Raw genomic sequence first — 26,369 nt, forward strand, 5'->3', positions numbered from 1 at the left:
ATCCCTGGTTAGGGAACTAAGATCCCACATGCCATGTGGCATGGCCAAGAAAATACATAAATAAAATAAAACTCTAGATTCACATTCAGATTGCACTTCCATGATGCCAACTTTGACCTTTATAAACTTCTTGTGTGCAAATAGCATCTAGAAGTTTTCTGTTTTCACTGCAGTGAGCGATTTGCATAGAAAAGTCGCTTAACAGAGACCTATAATTTGTGAAATCAGATATGAAGGAAAGGTACAGTTAGTCCAATTCATTTCAATTTGTATAAACTATTTTCCAATTACTAGTAATTCTAGACTAGTCTCTCCCAATGTAGCCATTTGTTCTAATTGTAGCAAATGAAACTGAGCAAGGTTTTGCCTGTAATGAGGATGATTCTTCATTAATAGTTAGGGGCTACCTGATTCTACCTAACCTGATTTTCCTTGTCATTTCTTTAAGCCTTTTTGGTGAGAATTTAAGATGCATAGCCTGGGATTTTAAAAAAATCTCTGCATGGACATATTCTTTTTTTTTTTTTTTAATCATTTTTGGGGGACTTTTATATAGTTGTTGTTGCTGTTTAGTAGCTCAGTCATGTCTGACTCTTTGCAGTCCCATGGACTGTAACCCACTGGCTTCCCTGTCCATGGAATTCTCCAAGAGTACTGGAGTGGATTGCCATGCCCTCCTCCAGGGAGGAGGAATTATAGTTTTAGAGTTTATAGAGTTATAGAGGAGGAATTTATAGTTATAGAACCTTGGTTTTTCACTGAGCTCATGATCTTCCAGAAAAAAAGAAAATTCCCAACCTCTTTTGCAAATGACTGTGACTGTACCACTATGTTCTACTAAAGGGAATATTAATGTAAGATATCAGTTAAGAGAAAATCAGCATGCACTCTTTTTTCCCTTTTCTTCTATGCCTCTTCCTCCATCCTGCTGCCTAAAATGCAGGTGTGATGGCTGGAACCCTAGCTGCAATTTTGGATAATGAGGAAATGGGCTATGTCCTAGAAAATGAGGGGTGAGCTAGAAGGGGTTTAGATTACTGAGGGACTCATGGAGCAGATCCATCATGCTAACCCTTGACATTTTACTTCTGGCCTTGTGTTAGAAAGAAATTTCTCTCTTATTTAAGTCACAGTTATTTTAGAACACACCCAAAGTCAAATATAATTCTACCATAAACATCACAAAAACTATTTAGTTCCTGGAACTTTGGAGCTACAACAAATTACTGCAAAGAATCAAAACAATAGAAAGAATCAAAACAACAGAAGGTGCCTGCAATGATAATCAAAGGTCTTTATTTTCTATATTTAATTTCTTACAATCATTTTGGAAAAATAGTTGTTTCTCCAAATGTACTTTCACTGAAGAAAGCTGATATGACCTAAGCATTATCTGAGAGACAATGGAAAAAATATTTATCACTGAAAAACAAGTGTTCTGTTCAGTTTACACGTTACACATACTTAACACAAGCATAAAGGAAAAGTTCAGTGTCAGAAACAGAGGCCATTCTCCTTAACTGAAACATTCAATCAGAAGAGTATTTGGCAATTAGAGATTCAAATTTGAAACATTTAAAAATCTCATTCAAAATAAATGCCACCTAAGAATACGGAAACACACAACATTTTCTGAAAATCTTTTTTTAAAAGAATTTTTTTTATCTTTGCTTTTGGTATTCTCTTAGACACTCTGAAACTTATTTAGCACAGCATTCTATCTGCTCAACATTCAAATTTAGATGTGCTGATTATCTCCTCCACTCTTCTGCATAGTTAAGTATGTCCTATAAATAAACACATCAATTTTGCTCGATTACTATCCTTCCAAAAAGCCTCATATAATTGGAATTAACCTAGTATTTACTTATCATTAAATATATTTTTATTAGAAAGGATACACAGCACATGAATCACAGAATTTTCATGAGTTAAAGACAAATTTCAGAACTCACAAATAATATTTACAATGTAAACATCACAGTTATTACATCAGAGTAAAATAAATCACAACATTCACAACACAATGTATTTTATTTGGTTTTGATATTGAAGTAGTTTTCTTGAATTACTTATGTAGAACTCAAAATAAAATACTTCACTTATTGTTTTTCTTCAAGAATTCTGAAAAAGAAAGAATTGGTGTTTTAAGCATAAAATCATTTTTATTTACAGCCTCTGACTTTCATTTACTGATCCACTCATTTAATAAATATTTCTCTTTGCACTTGATCAGCAGCTTTTGAAAGGGGATCACATTTTGGAACATCAAGAGGGACTCTTCTAAGGAAATTATTGTTGGAAAGGGAGCCAGAATGTGAAGGGGTTCTCTAATTAGTCATAAATAATCACTTATTTGTAATTTTCAGGATTGGCTGATCAGCAAAACTCTCTGTTAAAAGAATTTGTCCAATGTCACCTATTCAAAAGAGCAAAAAAGGAGGTTGGACTGTCATAAGGGGACAGAGTAATGAATCCTCTGTTATATTGTTGTGCCTATCGTATTTCTTAATTTAATGGAAAAGTCTTATTTGATAAACTTCATTGAGAATCTGTATGTAACTCTCTTTTTTGAGCATTCGAGGAATTTGTTTCTCTGAAATGTCTATGCATGATGAGGAATGGGCACCTGCAGCACCCTCGACCACATATCTCTCTTACAGGGATCTTTCATGCTATAATAGCAGAGTTGAGCAGGTGTTCCAGAAACTGTAGAATACACAAAACCAAAAATTTGTCCTCAGAGTCCTTTAGAGAAAAATTGTGACAACTTGATATAGTGATGCTACAAAACTTCTTTAAAGACTTGCCAAGCATTATAAAAATATTTTATCAGCTACTATAAATATTTCAGGAAAGAAATATGCCTTGTTTCCATGTTCACGCAAAAATAATTTTGATAACATTCTTATCAACTTAGCAAAGAAAAAAATCTATCTGTGTTTTCTCTACTCCAAAAATGTTTTACAGTGGATATTACTAGAGTCATAGTATCTACACTCACTTTATAGATAAAATAAGCTAAATTTGATTTTTGCTCCATGAAGTTTACTATGTTTCAAGAAATACAATATCTGTTGTTCACCTGAAGCTATCACAACTTTGTTAATCAGCTATACCCCAATACAAAATAAAAAGTTAAAAAAAGAAACAATGAGACCCAGGGTGTCTTGGTATTTTCACAATAACAAGCCACACTGTAATTTGGTAGTATTTCCTTATACTTAAATGAGATGTTAACAGTCAATTGTGAGACTAGATTTTAATAAAAGCAACATGGCTTTACTATCCAAGAGAAAGCCAGTTTTTCTCAGTAGTGTGATTCAATCTCCTTTTTCAAAATTTCTTCAAAAGAACAGGAATGAGTCTGAGCAAGGTAGGCGGTACTGACCTGTTTACTCATTGTGAGCTGTCTTTTTCATGCTATCAGAACACTGCATGAATTGTTTCAAGCTCTACTAAGCTGTGGTCCACTTAGGTAGAAGCGTCCTTCTTAGATAAGGTCTCACTGGGAGAACATTATGATGTTTTTTACCAAGTGACTCCTACCCACTTAAATACTGAGATGATTGCTACTAGCTTATAAAAACACACAGATATACTCACCACTGGGAAGTTGTCAGCAGCTTTGCTCCAAAGAGCTTTCTCATCATTTTTCTAACTCTTCAAGAAAGTCAGGAGACTCTCCTTCACTGCTGCAAACCAGAAAGAGAGAACTGTGCTTGTGAAGGCTCTTGGATGAGAAAGCTTCTAAAGAAAAGGTGAGGCATGGCCTAGGCAGTACAGGGTGCTCAGTTAAGGGCTCTGGGGGCTAAACACCTTAGTTTCAGATGAGTCATTCCCTATGACAGGCTCTTCAGTCTTAAATTGCCTAAAAGCTTTCTTAAAGAATTATAATCTGGTGGGCAAAGAGCTCCATCTTGCTTGATCTCACCTAAATAGAATTGTCTTGTGAACTCCCCATCTAAACAAAAATAACTGGAATAAAAGAGAGAAAGGATTGCATTTCCTATATATTGTGTTCCAATATTTACATACCATGGAAAGACACAGGTTTTACTGACTCCGAGAAGACAAAATAATTCATGGTTTAATTTGGTAAAATAGATAATTGAATTTGCAGCTAAAAAGGTAATTCCACGTGGTAACAAATTGCTAGCTGACTGCCCGTCACATGTTTTAAAAAGCAGCACTTTTGATAAAACCTGTTCCTAGACCCAGATTAGATGTCTCTACAGTCATCATTTTTAACCCTGGAGGCACATTAGCATCAACTGGAGAACTCAGAAAATACCTGTGTCCACAGCCACATGCCTAGGGACACTAATTTCCTGGCAATTGGTTTTGGGTTAGGGTCATACATCAATATTTTTTATATTCTCCAGGGTAATCTAATGTTAGCTAAGGTTGAGAATTACTGCTTGAAAGGTAGAGAGAGAGAGATGTCTCCATATGCAACTACTATTTTGAAAGTCAGTTATAATTTCTCATGTTAGCACGTTCTCATTTCTTTACCTTCGCTTTCCATTTAGAATTGAGTTCAAGTATTTCTTCACAGCCATTTGTTTTCGAAGGCGTGTGTAGTTGTCAGTGAAGACAGCATCTGAGTGGCGTTTAATTGGTCCCTGGTCTTCTGAAATGCTATTGCTAAGAAACATGAGGATAAGGAAGTCAAATAATAATTTTTTGGAGTCAGATAAAAAGGAATTCCAACACTCAGCTCATTTTCTATCACCAAAAAAACTGAAAGAAAAAAGCATCTAAGCCTAAGGATGGGGGAGCATGGAATAATTCAATGTACTTTGACTTTTACTAGGGTGCCTTTAGACATTCTGTCCTAACTGAGCAAATAATTTGTTTTAAAAAAATTGAGGAACTAATTGAAATTGTGTTCTTCCATTGGAAGAAGGAGTTCTTTAAAAGTAAACACTTCTTAAAAACATAAATAAATGCTTCTTCATGAAGAGATGCCAATTTAAGTAATGCCATCTAAAATTCAGTTATTAACCATTTAAAGACAAAATCTTCCAATGCTTAGTTTGAGCAGGAAATAAAACACAAATGCTATGGTTAGCCTTAAAATTTGCCTCGGTTTAGAATATATCTTGTTTTTACTGTGTCTAATTTAGTTTGTTTGCCAATTTATAAATGATTATTATTTAAGAAAAATAAATGTGTCTGGAGCCTATGAATATGATGTTACTAGGAAACTTTATTTTCTTAATCCATAGGTCTAGTATATTTTATTGAAGTGTATAAATTATTTTATAATGAAATTAAACATTATCAAGAGTTATCAGTTTTGAATAAAATAAATAAGCTGCTTACAATGAAGATATAATTGTCCAATTTAATAACCATAGCATGTTTTTTAATAGTAATAAGTTCTCTTTACCTAACTCGTTTTCCAATAAGGGACTCAAGGTACTTTTTGGCAGAAAGTTGACCCAAGAGTCTGCTATAGTCACTGGTAAAAACTCCATCAGCATGTCTGACATTTCTGAAACAAGGAAAAAAAGATAGTCATTATTTTGTAAATAGTTTTCTAAAAGATTATTTTGGCTCATTAAATAAAAAGGAAACATCAACTTATTTGATAGCTTCTCATTCAAACTTAAGTCCAAAAGGAAGTTTTTAAACAACTGAATAAATAATATATTCTGGTGACTTATTTCCAGCCCCAAATTTTGAAAAATTGACAAAATTAGCTTTTTAAGGAGCATATCTCAATATTAATACTCCCTGGTAGAATCTGTAAAACTAATTCTTTTCTACGAAATATTGGTGGGAAGATATATTTAGTTTCTATTTATTCATGGTGATTTATTTCTTCTACTCTGAATAAAGATATATGCAAGGGGAAATTATTCTGATTTTAGCAAACCTTATTATCCTTTTTGCTATTTCTTCTGCCAAAAGGTTGTAAACAAAATCTCTTAAGATAGAAAGCCTCTAAAAGTCTATCCACCAAATTTTCCATCCAAATGAAAATTACTCCATGCTTTGCCTTCTGGATAGATTTACTCTGTTTATTCTGGAATGTTGCTCTGGACAATATTCTATGAAATGAATAGCTTTTATTATTAGACACCCTTTCTTTACATAGAAGTGAACTCTAACCTTAGAACTTTTTCCATCATGGATTCTCAAATGCTGCAATTTTACTACAGTTGACATAATTTCTGATGTTAAAAATTTATGAAACAGAATATAGGTGGATGACTTGCTGAACTTGGCCTGTTACAATCTCTCCAAGTGAAAATCACGCAAGCATCAATAGTTTCAATAAATCAGGCTGAATGAAGCCACAACACATGGAAACTCATAGTGCAATGCTATGAGAATAGCTTCATGGTGACACAAAAATAAAATGTTTAGATTTTTAAAAAGTATTTGCTGAAATAAAACTCAATAAAAATGAACTCACCTGGATACATCATAATAAGGTGTGTCATTTTCAGCTAATGCATCTTGTAAAATGTCAGTGTCTGCTTTTAATGAAACTTGATCAGGTTCATTTGCTCCTTCAAATGGTATTCTGTCCCCCATTCTGGTAGGAAAAGATACAGTCAAGTAAAATACATTCCTTTCTCAGAACCTGGTGCTTACAGCTTAACAGTCATTTGAGATAAGATACTCAAAATCTTAGGAAATATCACCCATTCATAATATATGGATGGCAAAATTGAATTAATGGCTTCCATGGTTTATGAAAGTGTAAATAGTAAAATTCTTGTTTATCCCATAAAACAGATGCCATACAACTTTTACAAGCTGTATGTAGCAGAAGTTAGAGCTACTTAGCCTAGTTTTCCAGAACATTAAGCAAAGTACACTTCCTAGGCAATAAGTAAGTAGCTTTACTTTGCAAAGTACACAGGTAGAAAGATCTTACACAAAATAGAAACTTCAGAAATTTTTTTATATTCAATATGAAAATTGCAAGCAACTCACATATTTCTTGATGGCCAATATCATGTGTCTCAACATTTCTCAAGATGTGAATATTAACTATTTTTCTTTCTCTGAGTCAGTAAATTTTACTTCAAAGGTTCACTTTGGTGTGGTGCATTTCTATGTATTGACCAAGTCCAAAGACTCTCTCCGTCTCTGAATAGTCATTCAAACTCAGTGAATTTTATTTTCAATTTTACATAGGAGCACAATTTTAATAAAGGATATACAATGCTTTACTGAAAGACTAAGAATTGTCCTGCCTCTACATGGACTATGTGGGTGCATGCACATTTTGAACACCAGCACACTTAAAATTATGTGTGTGCATGTTTTCACTGTTACCCTATTAAGAACTGTGTTGGCTGCTGGGCACTTGTGTATCTTTGGGTGAGGCAGTTCTTGGTAGTCAGGAATAAGCAACCCTCTTTAAGAGTGAAGCTTAGCAATTAATGTAAGCTCCAGCATTCTTGAGATTATTCATCTCTTTTGATATAACTATTCAGATAGACTAGTTCTATTTAATTATCAAAGCAATATACAATCTGGCTTATCAAAGCAATATACAATCTGGCTTTAAGCAAATTTCACAGAACACCACTAATAGCTAAGAGATTATTCACTCTATTGAGCATATGCCTACTTGAACAAAGAATTGGAAATGAGAAAATAAGCAAAGACATGTAAACTGGAAAGAAAAATAGGCTAATGTAGTTTCATTGTAAACTAGATATAGTAGTCCTTGTAAACTGGAAAGAAAAATAAAACTAACATAGTTTCCTTTTACTGTTTCCTTCTTTAGCATAAAGTTATCTCAAATAAAGCTTTAAAGGTGAGTTGTATTATATGAATTTGAAATATGAAATGCAATGTAGAGAGCAGTAAAACTAAGGATTTATGGTAAAAACCAAGTACCTTAAAATTCACTCCTTGGGGAAGGGTAACTCAGTAGATTAATTATCTCACAATTTTTAATATTTACAAGTTGATTCTGCCTAGATAGTCTGTCCAACATTATTTTATACATATTCCACTTATCAACTGTTCATGATTATTTGCCGATTGATCTCGAAAAATGAACTCAAATGAAGTGGGCAACTAGACACCTATTTTTCTATCAGAAACTGAACTGAACTGAGGTGACAATGGAGAACAGCTAATTACTCAACTGAAACTGGTTTGAATGAAAGGAAATCCAAGCCCCCTTTCTGCCTTGCTAGAAAATGTGGTCCATCTTACCCATAAAACTAGTCATCGACACTGTCTCTCTGGCCCTGAGAGTGAATTCCAAAACTCAGAACAATCATGTTGCCCTGAAGTTGAAAAAACTTGCTTAACAAGTCAACCAACAGATTTGGATAACTAATACATAATTTGCAAAACTGAACTATCTGAAATAACATATCAGAAATTCCCATTTACGTGGAGGAGGAATGTTCAACTTGCCTGAATTGAAAGAGAGCCTACCTCAGAGCTGAAGGTGCTCCAAAAAGAGGCCACGCCAAGGTCTGGGAGAAGAGCACGCTGAACAGCGTCAGAAACACAAGAAACTGGGGCTTACTTCTTGTTTCCATCTCAGGACCTGGAAGGGGAGATAATCACAGCTGTCTAAGTTTTTCCAGCCACAGCTCTGCCAGAAAGGTAACTCTGTGTGTTTAGCAGTAATTCCTGAGGACTCACGAAGAGTTTAGAAAAAGCAATTTACATCTTACAGAAAGTGTTAAACTGCAATATGATTACTTTTTAAATCAAGAAGGTCTTTGGGTGTGTGAACAGTGCTTGAGTAAAGATTAGGGTCCTTTCAACTTCTGCCTGTCTCTCACTAGGCACAAGATTGAATGCAATACTTTTATAGTACTGGAAGCAACCATAAGGACAATTTTCTTCTAACAGAGTTGTAACATCCATGTTGAGTATATTTTCTAACTATGAAGCAGCTTCAAGAAACTGATGTTTCTTCTTCTACTCTGTTTTTAGTACTTGAGTAATAGAAAAGTCGAGTGTCATGTATTTAATAATTTGTGTATATAGGTACATATACATTGATACATAGATACACATCAGTAAAATTATTTTGTATATACATTTTTCCTCTTTTAATTATAGATTTTACTGGGAGCTTAATCTCCTTAAGGAGTTTGGGTCTGAACAAACTAATTCAATTAATAGTGTAAATTAATACCAAAAAATCACTGAGGTTCATATTACCACCAAAATAATTTCTGCCATAAAAGGAAAAATACATCAAAAACAAAGCTTGTATATTTTTACATCTCATTTACTTACACATTTCATTTGTAAATAGGGTGCAGATAGAAACTTCAGAGTTTGATGTCTGTTTCTTGTGCTGTTTGTAAGACTCACAGCATTTAAACTCAGAAGAAAATAAATGTTTTGTAAGTTCACATAATTAACAAATGAAATGAAAAGAACAACACTAAGTAACAAGTTGAAACTTTCAGTACATAAGTACCCACTGAACTTTCAGTTAAAAATGTATATACAAGCCAAAAAACAAAAAAACCCCACTTGAAGGCATTATTTTAAAGTTGGCATTGAGTAAAAAAGCAATCAGAGTGAAGCATTTCCAACTAAAGAATTCAGAAAACCCATTCATATGTGAGACGTTGAGGCATTTCTATACTTACCAGGTGACTTGAGAAACTTGCCTTTTTATTGTTGTAAAGAAGGAGCACTGTAAAGTTATTTTGCAAGAGAAATAAAAGCTCAATATATCCAGAGAAAAGTTCCAGAGTCAGGGGGAGAAAGAAAGAAGAAAGTAAAGTTTTCACTTACTTTGCCTTGAGAGCTGCCTGTTCTGAGCCTGTGAGAGCTGTCTCAGGTACTGAAGTCCTGCGAGTCACTCTTCGAGTTCTCTTGCCCTTCCAGCTGAACCAGAACTTGGTGCTGGCTGAGGTTGCCTACTATTGCCAGCAACTGCTTCTCACTCTACCCTGACCAGCATTTCAAGCCCATCATTTTATAGGGCTTATGCGTTGGGCTGAGCAATCACACAGCTCTCAGAAAGACGTCACACTGGTACTCTCATGGGATGAATAGGACTTGAAGTTCTTATTAAATTGTCATTATGCTTGATTTATATAAATTTAGAGTGAGTAACTTCAAGATGTAAGATATAAAGAGGAAATTTACTTTTCTTTAAACAGAAAAAGGTACTGAGCTTCATGTGAAATATTTTCATCTCTAATTAGTAGTAATGAAATAAAAGACTGGTTAGTATTATGCCCAGGGCCACTGGGAATGCCTTTAGAAAATGAATTTTATGTGTAGGAACAGATGCAGAAAGCAACAAATACTTAGGCTCATGGGCTTACCAATGTATATTTCTCCTTTATTACAAGGCATCACTTGCCCTAAAGCTTTTTTATTTTTATACTATTCATATAGACTCTGACTTAAACTTTTCTGAGATCTGTCTTAATTGTAAAGGCACCAGAAATATTTTCTATATTCTATTGTTACATATTCCTTATATTGAAACTAATCCCTGGATAAATTTTCAAAAAGCCTCTAAGATAGTGTAATATGGACACTGTTGCATAGAATAGTAGCAGTACTGCTGTTTCACATTGGTAGAAAATGTCATCATTCCTAATGCATTTCCACATACATGATCTCAAGTGATCCAAAAAACTTAATAAATTATTATACTAGATAGCCCCAAAGGGTCATTTTTTCTTTCTTTTTTTCTTTCTTTTTAAAAGTCATACTCATCAATTTTTTAAGTCCTTGCCCCGTGTGGAATTTTACGTATCCCTGAACATATACCAACATCCATAGCAGCTTATAACATTTCCACCTGTCAGTCACTTGACAGGTGATTTCAAAGAACTGGTTGGAAAGCCTTTATGGAGTACTTTGACAAGTACTTAATTTCTATTTGTGGGTTTCTAATTCAAAGTAGCCTAGCCTACATTCAATCAGAGTTTAAGATTAAAAATACAGAAGCCTGAACAACTTCATGGACAGCAAAGTAAAATGCTATCCTTCCTTTTACTTAAAAAAATGGCCGGGATATGTATTTTTGCATTTTTCTTTGTAAGTTACGGAGGGAAGGGGGTAACAGCCTTAAGCCCCCTTTCCTTCTACTTTATGATTTCAGTATCTATTTGCTTCATTCAAATCCAGTAAAAGAATATCCTGCTATGCTTCATCATATTTTCTAACCCAGTTACAAGAAAAATTAAATGAATTAAATTTCAAAATGTCTGGAAATTTGTTTCCCAGTTGACAGCTCTGACTTAAGCCAGAGTTCCTGTGGCTTAATTCCAGGAAATCTTTTTTTACCTGATGGTTACAAGCTAGAGGTTGACATTATTCTCATATGGAATCTTTTTATCTTTAGCTTTTCGTCACCTAATTCCCAGTGAAGCAATTTTATTTATGAACAGCAACAGCAAAATATGTTGATTGAGAGTCACAGGAAATCCAATGCTGAAGGTAAGCAGAAAAAAACCTAAAAGTAAAATGACAAAAGTTTTTTTATTACTTGGTCTAAGCAAGCACTTAGCATTCACACAGATTACCTACAGTAGGTTTTCCAATGGTGAAGACAGTTTCTCCAATTATAACAATAAATTATAATAATAAAACACAAAATAGAATTAATTCAATCTTATCACCTCTGAATAAAAGTAAACTAAATCAAAGAACTGCATTTTCTCCTATGAATTCAAATAGAAAGCAAAACTGAATTTCAAAATGGCATCATAGCACCATCTGCAGGTTCATAAGTCTTAAATCACAGAATTTTTTAAAATGTGTGTTTTTTTTTTTCTCTTTTCTTTAAGGAAATAGATGTAAACCAGAGGTCTTTTATCCAGCTAAATCATAGAATTTTCCAGAAAAATAACCATGTGAAAAAATACTGTAGCTGAGTTTATCCTGAACACTTTGTTACTATAAAATTCAGTAAACACAAAACTACAAATACGAATTTACTGTTTAAATCTGTTCCCCCCCCCCCTACTTTGGCATATCTTTCCATAATGTTCCCACATCTCTAGCAGAACTTATTCCTTACCTAAGACTTTTCATTAAAATGATATTATAAAAAGAACAATCAGCATACAACAGGTTCATTTCAGTGCCTGAAAGTAAGGGGATGTTTACATTTTTAAAAGGCTGAAAAATATTAAAAGAAGAAAAATGCTTTGTTACATTTGAAAATTATATGAAACAAAATTTCAGTGTTCATCAATGAAGTTTAATTGGAACACAGAAATACTCGTCAAATATATATTGTCTGTGGCTGCTTTTTTGATACAATGACCAAGCTATGTAGTTGTGACAGAGACCGTATAGCCTGCAAGACCTAAAATGTTTACTATTTGACCCTTCACAAATAAGCTTTGTGGACATCTGGTCTAGAGCCTCCTGTTAAGGAAGATATTTAAGAAGTCATGTTAAACTTAGTATTCTTAAATCCTTTAGATCTCAATAACTTGTATTGGTTCAAAAATTGGAGAAGGAAATGGCAACCCACTCCAGTATTCTTGCCTGGAGAATCCCACGGAGGGAGGAACCTGGTAGGCTACAGTCCACGGGGTCACAAAGAGTCGGACACGAGGGAGCTACTTCACTTTAAGTATCTATCTATATACTTTTAACATACACTATGGATAATGTGGCTTCCCTGGTGACTCAGATGGTAAAGAATCTGCCTGCAATGCGGGAGACCTGGGTTTGATCCTTGGCTTGGGAAGATCCCCCAGAGAAGAGATCAGTTACCCACTCCAGTACCCTGGCTTGAAGAATTCCATGGACAGAGGAGCCTGGCAGGCTACAGTCCATGAATTGCAAAGAGTCAGACACGACTGAGTGACTTTCACTTTCTTGGGTAATATGTATGTATGTGTATACCTACGTGTAATATGCATAATGTATACATATATCAAGAGCTTCCCTCTGCTGAATATTCTCAAGTTGCCCCTTTGCATCTGTTCTCTGCTCTACTACGCTCTGCTTTTTGTGCCTTTGAAGTTGGACCTCCAGATTCATTATGCTCTGTGGTCCTCTGGCTTCTGATTGGATTTAGCCAAAGGGAGGCACTAGTAGGAAACTAAGGGAGCAAAGATTAGAGAAACAAGCGTTCTCAATATTTATTCTCCATAAGCCATAATTTGGAATAGACTACATTCCTCTCTCAAGACCCAGAATCTGTACAGTGGCCCCTCTCCTGAAGACCTAACAGGTACCAAAAGCTCTGGGGCTGAGGCTATTTCATGGGTCCTTTGCCACCTCATTAGTTCTCAACATATTTATTAAATTCTCCTCAATCCTTATTAAACTCTATGATATCTTTATGAAACTCTGTTCATCTAGCCTCTGGAGAGAGCCATGTGTGTCCTGCTTAGACCGTATCTCATGCGTTCCCACTCCTAAACCCAAGCTCACACTTCTAAGAGTAATTGGAGACACTGAATTTTAGGATTCAGTAGCTTTAGAAAATAAAATCTGTCACTGTTTCCACTTTTTCAGTGACATATTTTATTTCCTTGGACTCCAAAACCAATGCAAATGGTGACTGCAGCCACAAAACTGAAAGATGCTTGCTCCTTGGAAGAAAAACTGACAAATCTAGACAGCATATTAAAAAGCAGAGACTTTCACTTTGTCAACAAAGGTCTGTCTAGTCAAAAATATGGTTTTTCCAGCAGTTATGTACAGATGTGAGAGCTAGACTATAAAGAAGACTGAATGTCAAAGAATTGAGGCTTTCAAACTGTGGTGTTGGAGAAGTCTCAAGAGTTCCCAGGACAGCAAGGAGATCAAACCAGACAATCCTAAAAGAAATCAATCCTGACTGTTCATTGGAAGGACTGATGCTGAAGCTAAAGCTCCAATGCTTTGGCCACCTGATGGAAAAGCTGACTCATTGGAAAAGACCCTGATGCTGGACGAGATTGAGGGCAGGAGGATAAGGGGGCGACAGAAGATGAGATGGTTGGATGGGATCGGTGACTCAACAGACAAGAGTTTAAGCAAACTCCAGGAGATAGTGAAGGACAGGGAAGCCTGGCATGCTGCAGTTTGTGGGGACACAAAGCGTTGGATGTGACAGAGCAACTGAACAACAACAACAAAACTTTAGAAAGTTTGCCTGTTTTTAAAGTTCTAATATATTAAAGTTGAGAGAATCCTCCGAATAATCAATGTGGAAGCTTATAGAAAGGTCACTCTAGCCCTGAGCATGTCTGCCGGACTGCTGAGCAATTAGTTTTTGAAGGTTGTGAAACACACATAAACGAGAAGCCCTTTCAGACCCTTGTTGTTACTCAGGTCCCTCCAGCAAAAGAGGCTGGATCTATGTGACACATATCAGGAGGAAAGGTCAATGTACTGCCGGAAGCCAAACAAAAAACCCTGATGGGGTCTCTGTAGTGAGCAGCACAGTGGTCCTGGGAAGGACATCTGAGGCCAACACGTCCTCCACCTCCCAGGGCTCCTGGCGCCTGGTCCTCAGGAAATAGACTATCACTGTCTAGGAAGCAGAAGCTGTGGCTATTTGATCAACTTTATTTTTCAGTTAATCATCATTCTAATATCCTGTATCTGTAGTCATTTCTCTGTACTTCCCAGGCTGAGAGACTGATGTCCTCATTTCTGACTCATAAAACCATAATTTTTAGGTAGAAAGAATGTAAGATAGTGTTTTATCTTATCTACAGTTTGTTTTGAGAGGTTGTCGGGCTTCAATATCCAAAAGAGGCATCAGTGTCTATTTCATTTAGGGACACAGAATTGAAAAGCCAAACTCTGTTTCCTATCTTAGCTCTCAAGGGGAGCGAAGATCAATGGAAAATAGAGACACTGAGTACATAATTATCAAGTGAGTTGGTCTAAGAAGCATGACGTATTATGAAACGCAGAGCAGGTATTTCTGAGAGTGTCATATCAAAGCTGAGATTTACTGAGGGCATGAGCCTTGGCTTAAAAACTAAAGGAGGAAAAGAGGGACAAACATTCCATGTATAAAAACAAAACAATAACACACTGTAGAAGAGCTGGAGGTATGACACACACAAGAAATTGATATGGAACTTCATCGTAAGGAAAAGGAGAACCAATAAGTAGGGGGATGATATGAGCTTCTATTTGTTTTGTCTGCTATAACAGATAACACTGGGTATAGAAAGACCAGAATGTCAGTCTGCTGAGATTAGTGTTCTAGTTCCAGAGGATACTAAAGCAGATTTTCTGTCCAAAAGAAGCAAGTAAAAAACAAAGTCCTTGGGATCTAATAAGGAGAGAAACTGCTTTAATCATTTATAAAAAGAAGAGGTAGAAATTGGATGCTCTTATCAATTATAGCTTCTTCTATGAGACAGTAGGTTTCGAACGTATAAGGACTTCTGTCTTTCCAAAGATCCCCAATAGTCAATTCATCCATGAATTGTGATTTAGAGAGTAAAAAATGGCCAGGGTCTTCCAAAAATCTCCCTCTTAACATTGTTATGTGACTCAATAGACACGAGTTTGAGCAAACACCAGGAGACAGTGAAGGACAGAGAAACCTGGCATGCTGCAGTTCATGGGATCGAAAAGAGTTGGACACGACTCAACAGCTGAACAACAAACAACGTTTGTTAATCCAAGTGGCATCAGTTAAATAGCTGGCTTAAGTTACCAAACTAATAGAGGTATGGAGGAGCCAAATGCTTTATAAAGCCAAGTTGAGAAAAATATATCTTAGCTTTCCCTAAATAGTTTTAGTCTTGCCTATTTCCCTCATTCTTAGAAACCATTTGAAGGACCTAGCAAATGTCAATAGTTTGAAAAATAGTAATTAAATGGACAGCAGGATAAATAATCATAATAAATTAAGCAAGATAGTCACTAAATGTGGAGAATCTTAAACTAGAGAATATCAAGTGTATCACAAAAACTATACAATATTAGATAGCCTAAAGCTTGTGCCTCTGAGTTGTAGGATAATTGCCTACTTGTTTGTCTCCTTTTCTGGGGTAAGAGAGGTGAACATGAAGATGGTGGGTGGCTTATTAGAAAGGAAAGATATAGAAAATAGAAAACCTTAAAAAAAAATTTTTTTTAACTGTATTGACAGCCTTAACCTATAAAGAGCTTTCAAAATTAACCTTGCATCCCTAAAACTAGTCTTCTAAAGAATGTGTTTATGGCTAATGGAAAAATATATCTATAAATCAGATACAACTAAATAACTTTCTTTTTTATATGAAGTACTAGCTTTTCAAATGTAAAGAACATTTGTTCTTTTGTTCTTCCTTCCCTGTAAGACACCTCAGTCTGAAAATGCTTTCCTCTAAGAGAAGCCCACTTGTTTAAAATGGCTAAACTTCAGCTTCTTTTGAAGCAGAGTACTTTACTAAAATGTCTCACACATTAGTGCAAAATGCTGAACACTTCATAAAATGGTAACCGAATTTGCTTCTTTCTTTCTTTCTCTCTCTCTTCTTTGTCTGTTTTTGCTGCCCTGGGTCTTCATTAAGGTGTGGGAGACTTTCTAGCTGTGGCATGCAGGCGGAGTAGCCCCATGACATGTAGAATCTTAGTTCCCTGACCAGGGATCAAACCAGCATCCCCGGCATTGGAAGGCGGTGGATTCTTAATCACTGGACCGCCAGGGAAGTCCCTGCTTGTCAGTTTCTTTTTGGTTTGTTTTTTAAACGTCTGCTGTCTAATGGGCTTCCCTGGTAGCACTTACAGTAAAGAATCTGCCTGCAATGAGGGAGACCTGGGTTCGATCCCTGAGTGGGGAAGATCCCCTGGAGGAGGGCAGGGCAACCCACGCCAGTATTCTCGCCTGGAGAATCCCATGGACAGAGGAGCCTGGCGAGCCACAGTCCATGAGGTCACAAGAGTCGGATAGCACTGAGCGACTAAGCAAGACACAGCACATACTATTAGGAGACATTGTATTAAATACAACATCATTTGATCCAAACAGTACTATGAGCTGAGTGTTATTTTCTCCACCTTCAGCAGGGGAAAGAAAATGCTGTCTAGAGGAATTAATTATTTGGCACAATATTGTCCTACTAATGAGTGGAAGACCCAGTATTTAAAACATAGGAAGTCCACTAATGACTGATGAAATCCTGAAAAACTCTAAAGAAATCCCTGGAATTTGTCAAGGAATTTTCAAGTATTTATGAAATAAAAATCACAAGATCAAGGAAAGAAAGAAAAATATTTATAATTCCATTACACAGTGACTATTTCCATTGCTTTCACATTTTTATATGTATTTATGTTTTTAGTTATTGAATGTGTAACAGATGTTAAGTATATGTCTATAAATTAGTATTTTGCTATCCTTTCTTGATGCTTAGTCAGATGTTTTCATGAGTTTACAAATTTTTATAACTTCATGATATTTTTATAATATTGCATTGTGTTGATATGGTGGTGCTAGTGGTAAAGAATCCACCTGCCAACACAGGAGATGCAAGAGATGCAGGTTTGATCCCTGGGTTGGGGAGATCCCCTGGAGGAGGAAATGGCAGCCAGCTCCAGTATTCTTGTCTGGAAAATTCCATGGATGGGGCTACACTCCTTGGGGGTCTCAGAGTCCGATACAACTAAGCGACTGGGCACACACAGGCATCCCCCTTAATGTAGCATCTCTGGGAAGTGGGGGGGGTGGGTTCTTCCCAATATTTTCTTATATTCTCTTACAAATAAAGACATGTTGGATGTCTACTTGAATGTATATAGCTCTTGTGCTTTCCTTAAATAGCTTCATTGGGATAAAACCCTCGAGTAGAATTGCTGTGTCGACTCTGGTATAAACAGTCATACAGCTGGCTGGAGAAATTTGAAAGCATGAAGAATAAACCATTTAAGTGGATACTCTTAATTACATACAAATGCAACAATACTTCCTACACTTAAACAGTAGCTAACTAAAAGGAGATGTCCAGCTATTCTGCTAGCAGCTCTCAGCTTCTCTCAGCTGGACAACCTTCAGCAGAATGATCACTGTACAAATGCGCTTGAATAACATGCTTGCGTGCTCAGTCATGTCTGACTCTTTGCAACCCCATGGATTGTGGCCTGTCAGGCCCCTCTGTCCATGGAATTTTCCAGGCAAGAATACTGGAGTGGGTTGCTATTCTCTCCTCTAGGGGATCTTCGCTATTATCTTGTTCTTTAATAATTGAATAGTGTTTTGAGTGCAATAGATGTGTTATGCCTCTTCTAGACACACACAGTGGAAAGGCATGTTCTTTTAAAAGTAAATAGCATGATGGTATTTGTCTCTTGATCACATCTCTCGTGTCTCCTGCATTGACAGGTGGATTCTTTTACCACTAGGGCCACCTGAAAAACCCCATATATTTTGTATATTTTATGTATTAAGAAAAATATATTTGAATATACACATATATTTATATATTTTATGTATATAATTTCATATTATGTTTATGTAGTATATAAGTTATATAAACATATAGTATATATTATTTACATTAAATATAAATTAATGATATTAAGAAAAATACTAAGACTATATTTATATGGCTTTACTATATATACAGTCTTAAGGTCTTGGCTAGATTGCAAGTATAAAACTTTATGATGCATCTTTTGTGTGTGGGTACAGCTTAAGATTTCATATATATTTTAAATATGAATACACCTAAATGAAAATATATATTGATTATATATCATTTATCAGGGCTTCCCTGGGGGCTCAGACAGTAAAGAGTCTGCCTGCAATGTGGGAGACCTGGGTTCGATCCCTAGGTTGGGAAGATCCCCTGGAGAAGGAAATGGCAACCCACTCTAGTACTCTTGCCTGGAAAATGCCATGGACGGAGGAGCCTGGCAGTCTACAGTCCATGGGTTTGCAAAGAGTCAGACACGACTGAGCGACTTCACTATCACTATATATCTTTACAACATAGTTAATATATAAAATATATATGAAAATTTAAGTTGTACTCACACACAAGATGTACAATAAATTTTTATACTTATGATTGAACCAAAACCTTAAGAAACTTCTGGCCTGACTAGCTATTGCTAGAAATAAAACTTTAAATTTATTTAAAGCTAAGAATACCATTCAGCAAGATATCTCATTCATTTACAGAGGAATACATTTTGCAAGCAATTTTCCGTTAGTATATCGTTCCAGGAAACTACATCACTCAAAGCCAGACTGTCTATGGGTGATTTATTCAACATTTCTTTTGTAATGTTCAAGATAATTTCCTGATTACACCAACTTTAAAAATATTCATGTTATGTGTATCAACACACTGGCTGAACTTTTTTTCACTTCATTTGGAATATACACAAACTTATTTTCTATAAAAATCCTTATCTTCCTTGAAAATATACCTTGGCCTTACCTCTGAGCATATATGAAGCAGATTTCCAATCAGTCCCAAGTCAGCGCCTCAGCTTTTATAAGAGGTCAAGTCTGTAGCGCTAGTAGGAAAGAACTCGCTTGCCAATACAGGAGACACAAGAGACATGAGTTTGACCCCTGGGTCAGGAAAATACCTTGAATGAAAGACGGGCAACCCATTCCAGTATTCTTGCCTGGAGTATCCCATGGGCAGAGGAGCCTGGTGGGCTACAGTCCATATGGTCACAGAGCGACTGAAGCGACTTAGCATGCATGCACAAGCCTGCTCTAGTGAGCTGACTAATGGGACATATGTTTTCTTTTTTTAGGGGACATGCAGAATTTTTCTTTCTGAGGAATAGGTAGAGAGCACAATCTCAAAACTCATTGTCATATATATTTTTGAAAAGCTGGTTAAGAAAAAGATATCTATGGACTTCCTTGGTGGTCGAGTGGCTAAGAGTCTGCCTTCCAATGCAGGGATCATGGGTTCAATCCCTGGTCGGAAAACTAAGATCCCACATGCTTCTGAGCAACTAAGCCCACACACCACAGCTGCTGAGCCTGCATGCCTCAACTTAGATTCAACCTATTCAAAAATAAGAAAAGAAATAAATGTTTGTTGGTTTTTTTTTTTAAAGAAAAAGATATCCATAATGGATATGCATTTCTTTATTTCTGTAAATCAGTGGTTCTGTCTTTCTTGGAAAAAAGATCCTTCTGATAAAAGTTACAAACCCTGTCCTCAAAAAAATGCATTCATGCCCACTCACACCCACTAATGGACACAATTTTCAGGATCCCTAGAACTTTTCTTTTAATGTTTACTGATCAACTCCCTTTGGGCTTTTGAAACTGGTTAAAAAGATTTGTTCCAGATACTCCAAAATCTCTCAAGATCTGTAAGATGCCGTTTATCTGGATGATACTATGGCTTTTCCCCTATGGTTTTATTTTAAGTGATTATTTTTTGTTATAAGAACAATTGCCTAAATTAAGATACATTCTCATAAAACTCTACTGTAGTTATCCTAAGCATATTGCTTAAGGCTTTGTGCCTTTCATCGCACAGATCCTGTTTAGCATAAACTTCAAATCAGAAATTACTGTGCCTCTTCTTTGTGAATAATTTGCCTTTATTTTATGAGCACTCTGAATGATATGACTACTCATGTTTCTGTTTTTAGATTTTCATCCAGAAAACTAAAAACCAAATCCATGGCCCTTTGCTGGATGTAAGGCTCTCTCATTTGAGCACTAATCTCATTACTGGCTCTATTTTACTTCCTTTTGACCCTAACTTTGTCATATACTTCTTATTTATGTTATCTTGTTTAAAACCTTTTGTAAAAATTTTATGACAGTAGAAAGAAGGAAGAAAAAAGACAGAACAAAGGAAAATGTAGAAAACTTTCTTAAATTAACTGTTATATTCCTTTATTTGCAATTTCTTTCAAAACAAGCAATTAATCAAATATTTAATTCTGATTTATATTTTAGTTTTATAAGGCTTTAAAAAATTAAGGGAAAAAACAAAAAATGGTAATAAAATGTTGCTAATTCACATGTTGCAAAATCTCAATTGTTAAAACATTTTTTAGCTATGAAACACTTTTTAAAATTTTTATTATTGAAGCAATCAAATATATAGGCAAGTAGAGAAAATGGTATCATGAACACTCCTTTATATATCCATCTCCTAGATTTTAAAATTTTGCCATATTTGCTTCTTCTAGTTTTCTTCTGTTAAAGTGTTTTAGAGTCACTAACATACAAAGCACATGAAGACACTTCATTCTACACAAAGTCAGTATGAAAAGACATAAAGACAAGTTTTTTGCCAGACAGAAAACAGAAATTCATACTAAATAACGTATCAAAAACAATTGCTCTAACACACCCAGAAGATACACATGTATCCGTAGGAAGCAGAAGAATTTTCTGTAGAGAAACCACTTTCAGGAGATGATTCGGTGGACCTGGATTTTGTAATATCTGTCACTTGGCAAATGAGAAACCATCTGCAGGACATCCGTCTTATATATAGGTGATGATGCAGTTGCAAGTGTAGTCCCGTCATTCCTGAAGACAACTGCTGTGATGCCGGAGGGGTATCTATGGACCCGATATATTTACAAATCCATCAGAACCACCCATGGCAAGTACATTGTTAATGTTGTTAAAACAAATTGCATTGACTGAATAAATCCGCTCGGTATTCTTTTCTTTCAGCCTTGGACACTTGAAAACAAGCTTCTGCTGTACCTCAGGACTCAGCAGGAAGTATTCAGCAGCCACTTGGCCTTCAAAAGAGCTTAATACATAATTCTGCTTGTTTGGAAATGCTCATAGCCATGAGCCTGCTACTTCGGGTTGGACATCCAGCACCGTTGCACGGAATCCATGTTCTGTGATCATGGATTTATGATCCATAATGTATTATGATCCATAATACTTTACGGCCCGCCTTGCTCACAGTCAGCCATGCTCAGACAGAGAGAAGGTTCTAGCACTGTAAGGAGTTCTGGGGTTCCACGGACTAACTGTTAGATCCCAATGCCCAGTGACCACCACAGTCACTTCTGGACAAAATTCACCACATCCGATGGGGCATCATGCGTTCCAACAAGATTTTCTTGATCAGTGTTGGAATCATGCATTTTCAGTCGAGGGTTTAATCCCCCACTCAAGGTGTGTTTTGGACCGCTGAACACACATACCAGACAGCTTTGGACGCTGGTGCTTGAGCCGAATAACTGGAACATCGCAGAGATGCATCCCTGAATCCCAGGAGGAGACAAGTAGGAGCTGGTCTTGGGACTTAACTTCACCAAGGAGACATCACCCTTAGTGGGTGGTTCAGCCTGAACTCATTATCAGAGAGCATAATGGACTTCTCTCAGAAGTGACTTCACCACCATCTCCTCCCAACTTCCCTCAGACGTTACAGTCTTCACCTTTTAGTGTGCATCTCTGAAATGGAAACATCTGTTTCTGCAAAATCACGACAACATTTTCACACCTATTAAAATTTATAATAGTCTCCTAGAGTCACACTAAAACTAATGTCACCAACGTGTGCGTGTGTGTTGGTGTGTTAGTGACTCAGTCATGTCTGACTCTTTGTGACCCCATGGACTGTAGCCCGCCAGGCTCCTGTGTCCATGGAATTCTCCAGGCACGAATACTAGAGTGGGTTGCCATTCCCTTCTCCAGGTGATCTTCCCAACCCAGGGACTGAACCCAGGTCTCTTGCATTGCAGACAGTTTCTTTATCTTCTGAGCCACCAGGGACGTCCATACCAACTCTATATTCAAATTACCCAGTTATCCAAATAACTTTTATAACTGCCGCAAATTCTTAATCTTAGGCTATAGGAGGTAAGCTACTCAGAGTTCCTCCTCACTTCCATCTAACCATTTTGTTCACCTCTAAATGCCAATATGTCTGGGTATCTCTAAATGGTTAAGAAAAACAAAATGATGAAATTGATTGTATTGTGGTCCCATTCAACAGTAAGAATTAACTCAAGACTCTCTAAGTCATGAATAAGAACTATCCTCTAGGAAAATTTCAATTTTCAATATTACTACAAAATAAGATGTCATTTATTATGAATTTCCCAAAGGTTCTAAATACTAATTAAAATCAATATGCATTGGCTTTTAAATATAGGCTAAATGTACCAAAAACTTTACTTATGTATAGCTTTTTTAACTTTGAAATAAAGAGAAATTTCTCTGTCGGTTTTTTTAACAATGCTAAATATTGTCACCCCTTTGACATTTGATAACGCTCTCTGCCTCCCTTTTAAAAAATTAGATTCGATCATAATAACTTATACTGTTCTTTGTCTATTTTCTGCTCCTATTGAATATAGTCATACTCTTCATGCATTTTAAAAATGTTAGATATAAATTTCTTTTTTAAAAATTTCTTTGAGGAGCATTATCTCATAAGCATTGCCTAATTTTATAAAGCAGTTGTAGATCAGGGATCTGGCCTGTGTCGTTTTATTTTTAAAAGCAAATTTCCAGTAAATGCAGTTTTCAGTTTACACTTAGGAAGTCAAAATGTCAAGATGACTCAAAAACAATACGTTAAATTGCAAGTGAACTTTACAGATTTGATTTGGTAAAGATAGCAGGAGATTCAGTGAGGCCAGACCCTGCATCTACAATACCACAGGCCTGAGTGAGCAGTCAGAGATCATTCAGGAAGATAACGTCAAAAGGCCAGACCCACATACACTTATGCAAATACCTTCGGGGGGAATTAACCTAATAGGATGAAACATTTTCCTCAGAAAAAAAAAAAAAAAAGATGTCAAAGCATGTGGGGAATGTTACTAAAGTGTCTCATCTAGTGAGAAATTCAGTGAGGAAAAAACGATGGAAAAGCACACACTTCAAGTTAAGACTCAGAACAAAAAAAAATCCCTGCACACAAGTCTCATTACCTACTTCTACCACTGATGGCTGCGCTTCCTTCCAGTGAGGGGAGCAGAAGTGTCTAAACATAAGGACTGACATTATCTCAAGCAGCACCTTTGATCTTGATGTTTATTACACATGAGCATCTTCTCACTCAAAGACCTTCGGGGGAAGGGATTGAATTACAGAATTCTATACTTGTTCAGAAGAAATAGGTTAACTGAAATTGTGGATTTAGCAGGCAAGTTGGAGGACTGGAAGAGAGCCTTGGGAAAATGGTCCAGATTTTGAAATTGAGATACAATGTGATGGTCTTTTAGCCAGCAATTGGCATTGCACGTTTGTGTGTGTGTGTGTGTGTGTGTGTGTGGTGAAAGTCTCACAATGTTTTATACTGAAGAATCTGCCTGCAATGCAGAAGACCCCAGTTTGATTCCTGGGTCGGGAAGATCCCCTGGAGAAGGGATAGGCTACCCACTCCAGTATTTTTGGGCTTCCCTGGTGGCTCAGCTGGTAAAGAATCCACCTGCAATATGGGAGACCTGGGTTCGATGCCTGGGTTGGGAAGAGCCCCTGGAGACAGGAAAGGCTACCCACCCCAGTATTGTGGCCTGGAGAATTCCATGGACTGTATAGTCCATGGGGTTGCAAAGAGTCAGACACACCTAGGTGACATTCACTCACTCACTCGCTCACCCATATTTAACTGCACAGTTCAGTGGCACTGAGTTCATTCTCGCTGTGGTGCAGCTCTCACCATCATTCATCTCCTGATTTTTTCACTTTCCTAAACTGAAACTCTGTTCCCATTCAACATTAACTCCCTATTCTGTTTTCCTCTGTTTGTTTGTTTTTAATTTATTTATTTTCATTGGAGGCTAACTACAATATTGTGGTGGCTTTTGCCATACATTGACATCAATCAGTCACGGGTGTACATTTTTCCCCCTGTCCTGAACCCCCCACCCCCACCTCCCTCCCCATCCCATCCCTCTGGGTTGTCCCAGTGTACCGGCTTTGAGTGTCCTGTTTCATGCATTGATCTTGAACTGGTCATCAACTTCACATATGGTAACATACATGTTTCAATGTTATTCTCTCAAATCATCCCGCCCTCGCCTTCTCCCACAGAGTCCAAAAGTCTGTTCTTTACATCTGTGTCTCTTTTGCTGTCTCGCATATAGGGTCGTCGTTACCGTCTTTCTAAATTCCACATATATGCATCAATATACAGTATTGATGTTTTTCTTTCTAACTTACTTCACGCCATTCTGTTTCAACTCACAAGAGATTCATGGTTGAGAAAGGGTTGCCTAACCCTAACAGATTTATACTATCCACTTCATCTTTTACTTCTCCATGACTTCTGGTTCTAGGTCCTGCAATTTATTTGTAACCCTTGTTTAATACCTACTTTGCTGTAAGACACCAGACTTTTCTGCTTCAGCATTTGCAGAACGTGACCAGTATCTGAGTTTAGAGATTTGGGGTTATTTTCCGTGGAGTACAGTGAGAATTTTAACTTGCACTCACTCCCTCTCTGACTATAAATTTAAATCCAAGCTCATCTCAAAAGTCTAATGATGGTTGAGTAACCTCTAGGTCAAGAGTACATTTTTACTTGATTTGAGAGTTGTAAGGGGGCTTGGATTTGGGAAAAAGGCTTGTTATGCTGTCTTTTCAATGGAGGCTTTGGTTTAATAATCATCAAGTCCCTGAGGAGGCAAGTTAAATGTAAAATTTTATAATAACTAGGATTACTTTTCCAGGACAAATGCTTATTTAATCCTCAAAGAATATTTATATGGTCAAAGTACACTCCAGAAAAGTAAATTTCAAGGCCATATTAGCCATTTTTATATCTTTATTTTGCAAATTACCTGATCATTGTGCATTTTCCACTAAGATATTGTTTTCCTAAATCAAACAGTAGAACATTCAATCTACACTAAAGCTCTTACTCACCGTTCTTAATTTGTCTTTTAATAGGGTTTAATAGCATCCTCTACTCAGGTAATGTGTAACCATTTTTTTTTATTCTTAAAAAATAGCTTTTCAGAGACTTCCACCTCTAGCCAAAATAGATAAAAAACATAAGATTAATCTTCTGACAGCAAAGTATAAAATTGAACATATTTGGCTACAGGCAGTACATGAGTTTGATTCCCAAAAGAGTAAAAACAAATGAGGGAAGCCTGACAATCACGTCCTATTTCTTTTTTTGGAAGACATATTCCAGGGCAGGGAGAAGGAATGCTAAGCACAGCACACCAGTCTCTCCAAGTTGAGGAGAGAGTTCATGGTTCAGGGGAGTGAAGGCAGCTACAAGGCTCTGCATAGTTACTACACAGTAGGAACAAACGGCATCAGAGATCTTTTGACTTCAGGGTGGATGTATGTGAGATCAGTGGCTCAGTCTTGGCCAACTCTTTGTGATCCCATGGACTGTAGCCCACCAGGCTCCTCTGTCCATGGGGCTTTCCAGGCAAGAACACTGGAGTGGGTTGCCACTTCCTCTTCCAGGGGATTTTCTCAACACAGAGATTGAACCCGCGTCTCCTGCAGGATTCCTTAGTTCTGCACCACCAGGAAGCCAAAACACTGAATAGGCTAGCAAATA

The 26,369-nt window shown here is 36.6% G+C and overlaps 1 protein-coding gene across 1 annotated transcript; it reads right to left on the reverse strand.

The window, feature by feature from the left end:
- Positions 1-3,649: 3,649 nt before the first annotated feature.
- On the reverse strand, positions 3,650-8,528 carry VIP (vasoactive intestinal peptide). The gene is made up of 5 exons (XM_065927755.1): positions 8,422-8,528; positions 6,428-6,550; positions 5,396-5,500; positions 4,516-4,647; positions 3,650-3,695 (listed from the first exon to the last, which is right to left on the reverse strand). Exons 1-5 carry the CDS (start codon positions 8,526-8,528, stop codon positions 3,650-3,652), a joined length of 513 nt encoding a protein of 170 aa, XP_065783827.1.
- Between the last annotated feature and the right edge of the window lie 17,841 nt (positions 8,529-26,369).

This window comes from Muntiacus reevesi, chromosome 3 (assembly GCF_963930625.1).
Source record: "Muntiacus reevesi chromosome 3, mMunRee1.1, whole genome shotgun sequence".
In the NCBI taxonomy this organism is placed as follows: Eukaryota; Metazoa; Chordata; class Mammalia; order Artiodactyla; family Cervidae; genus Muntiacus; species Muntiacus reevesi.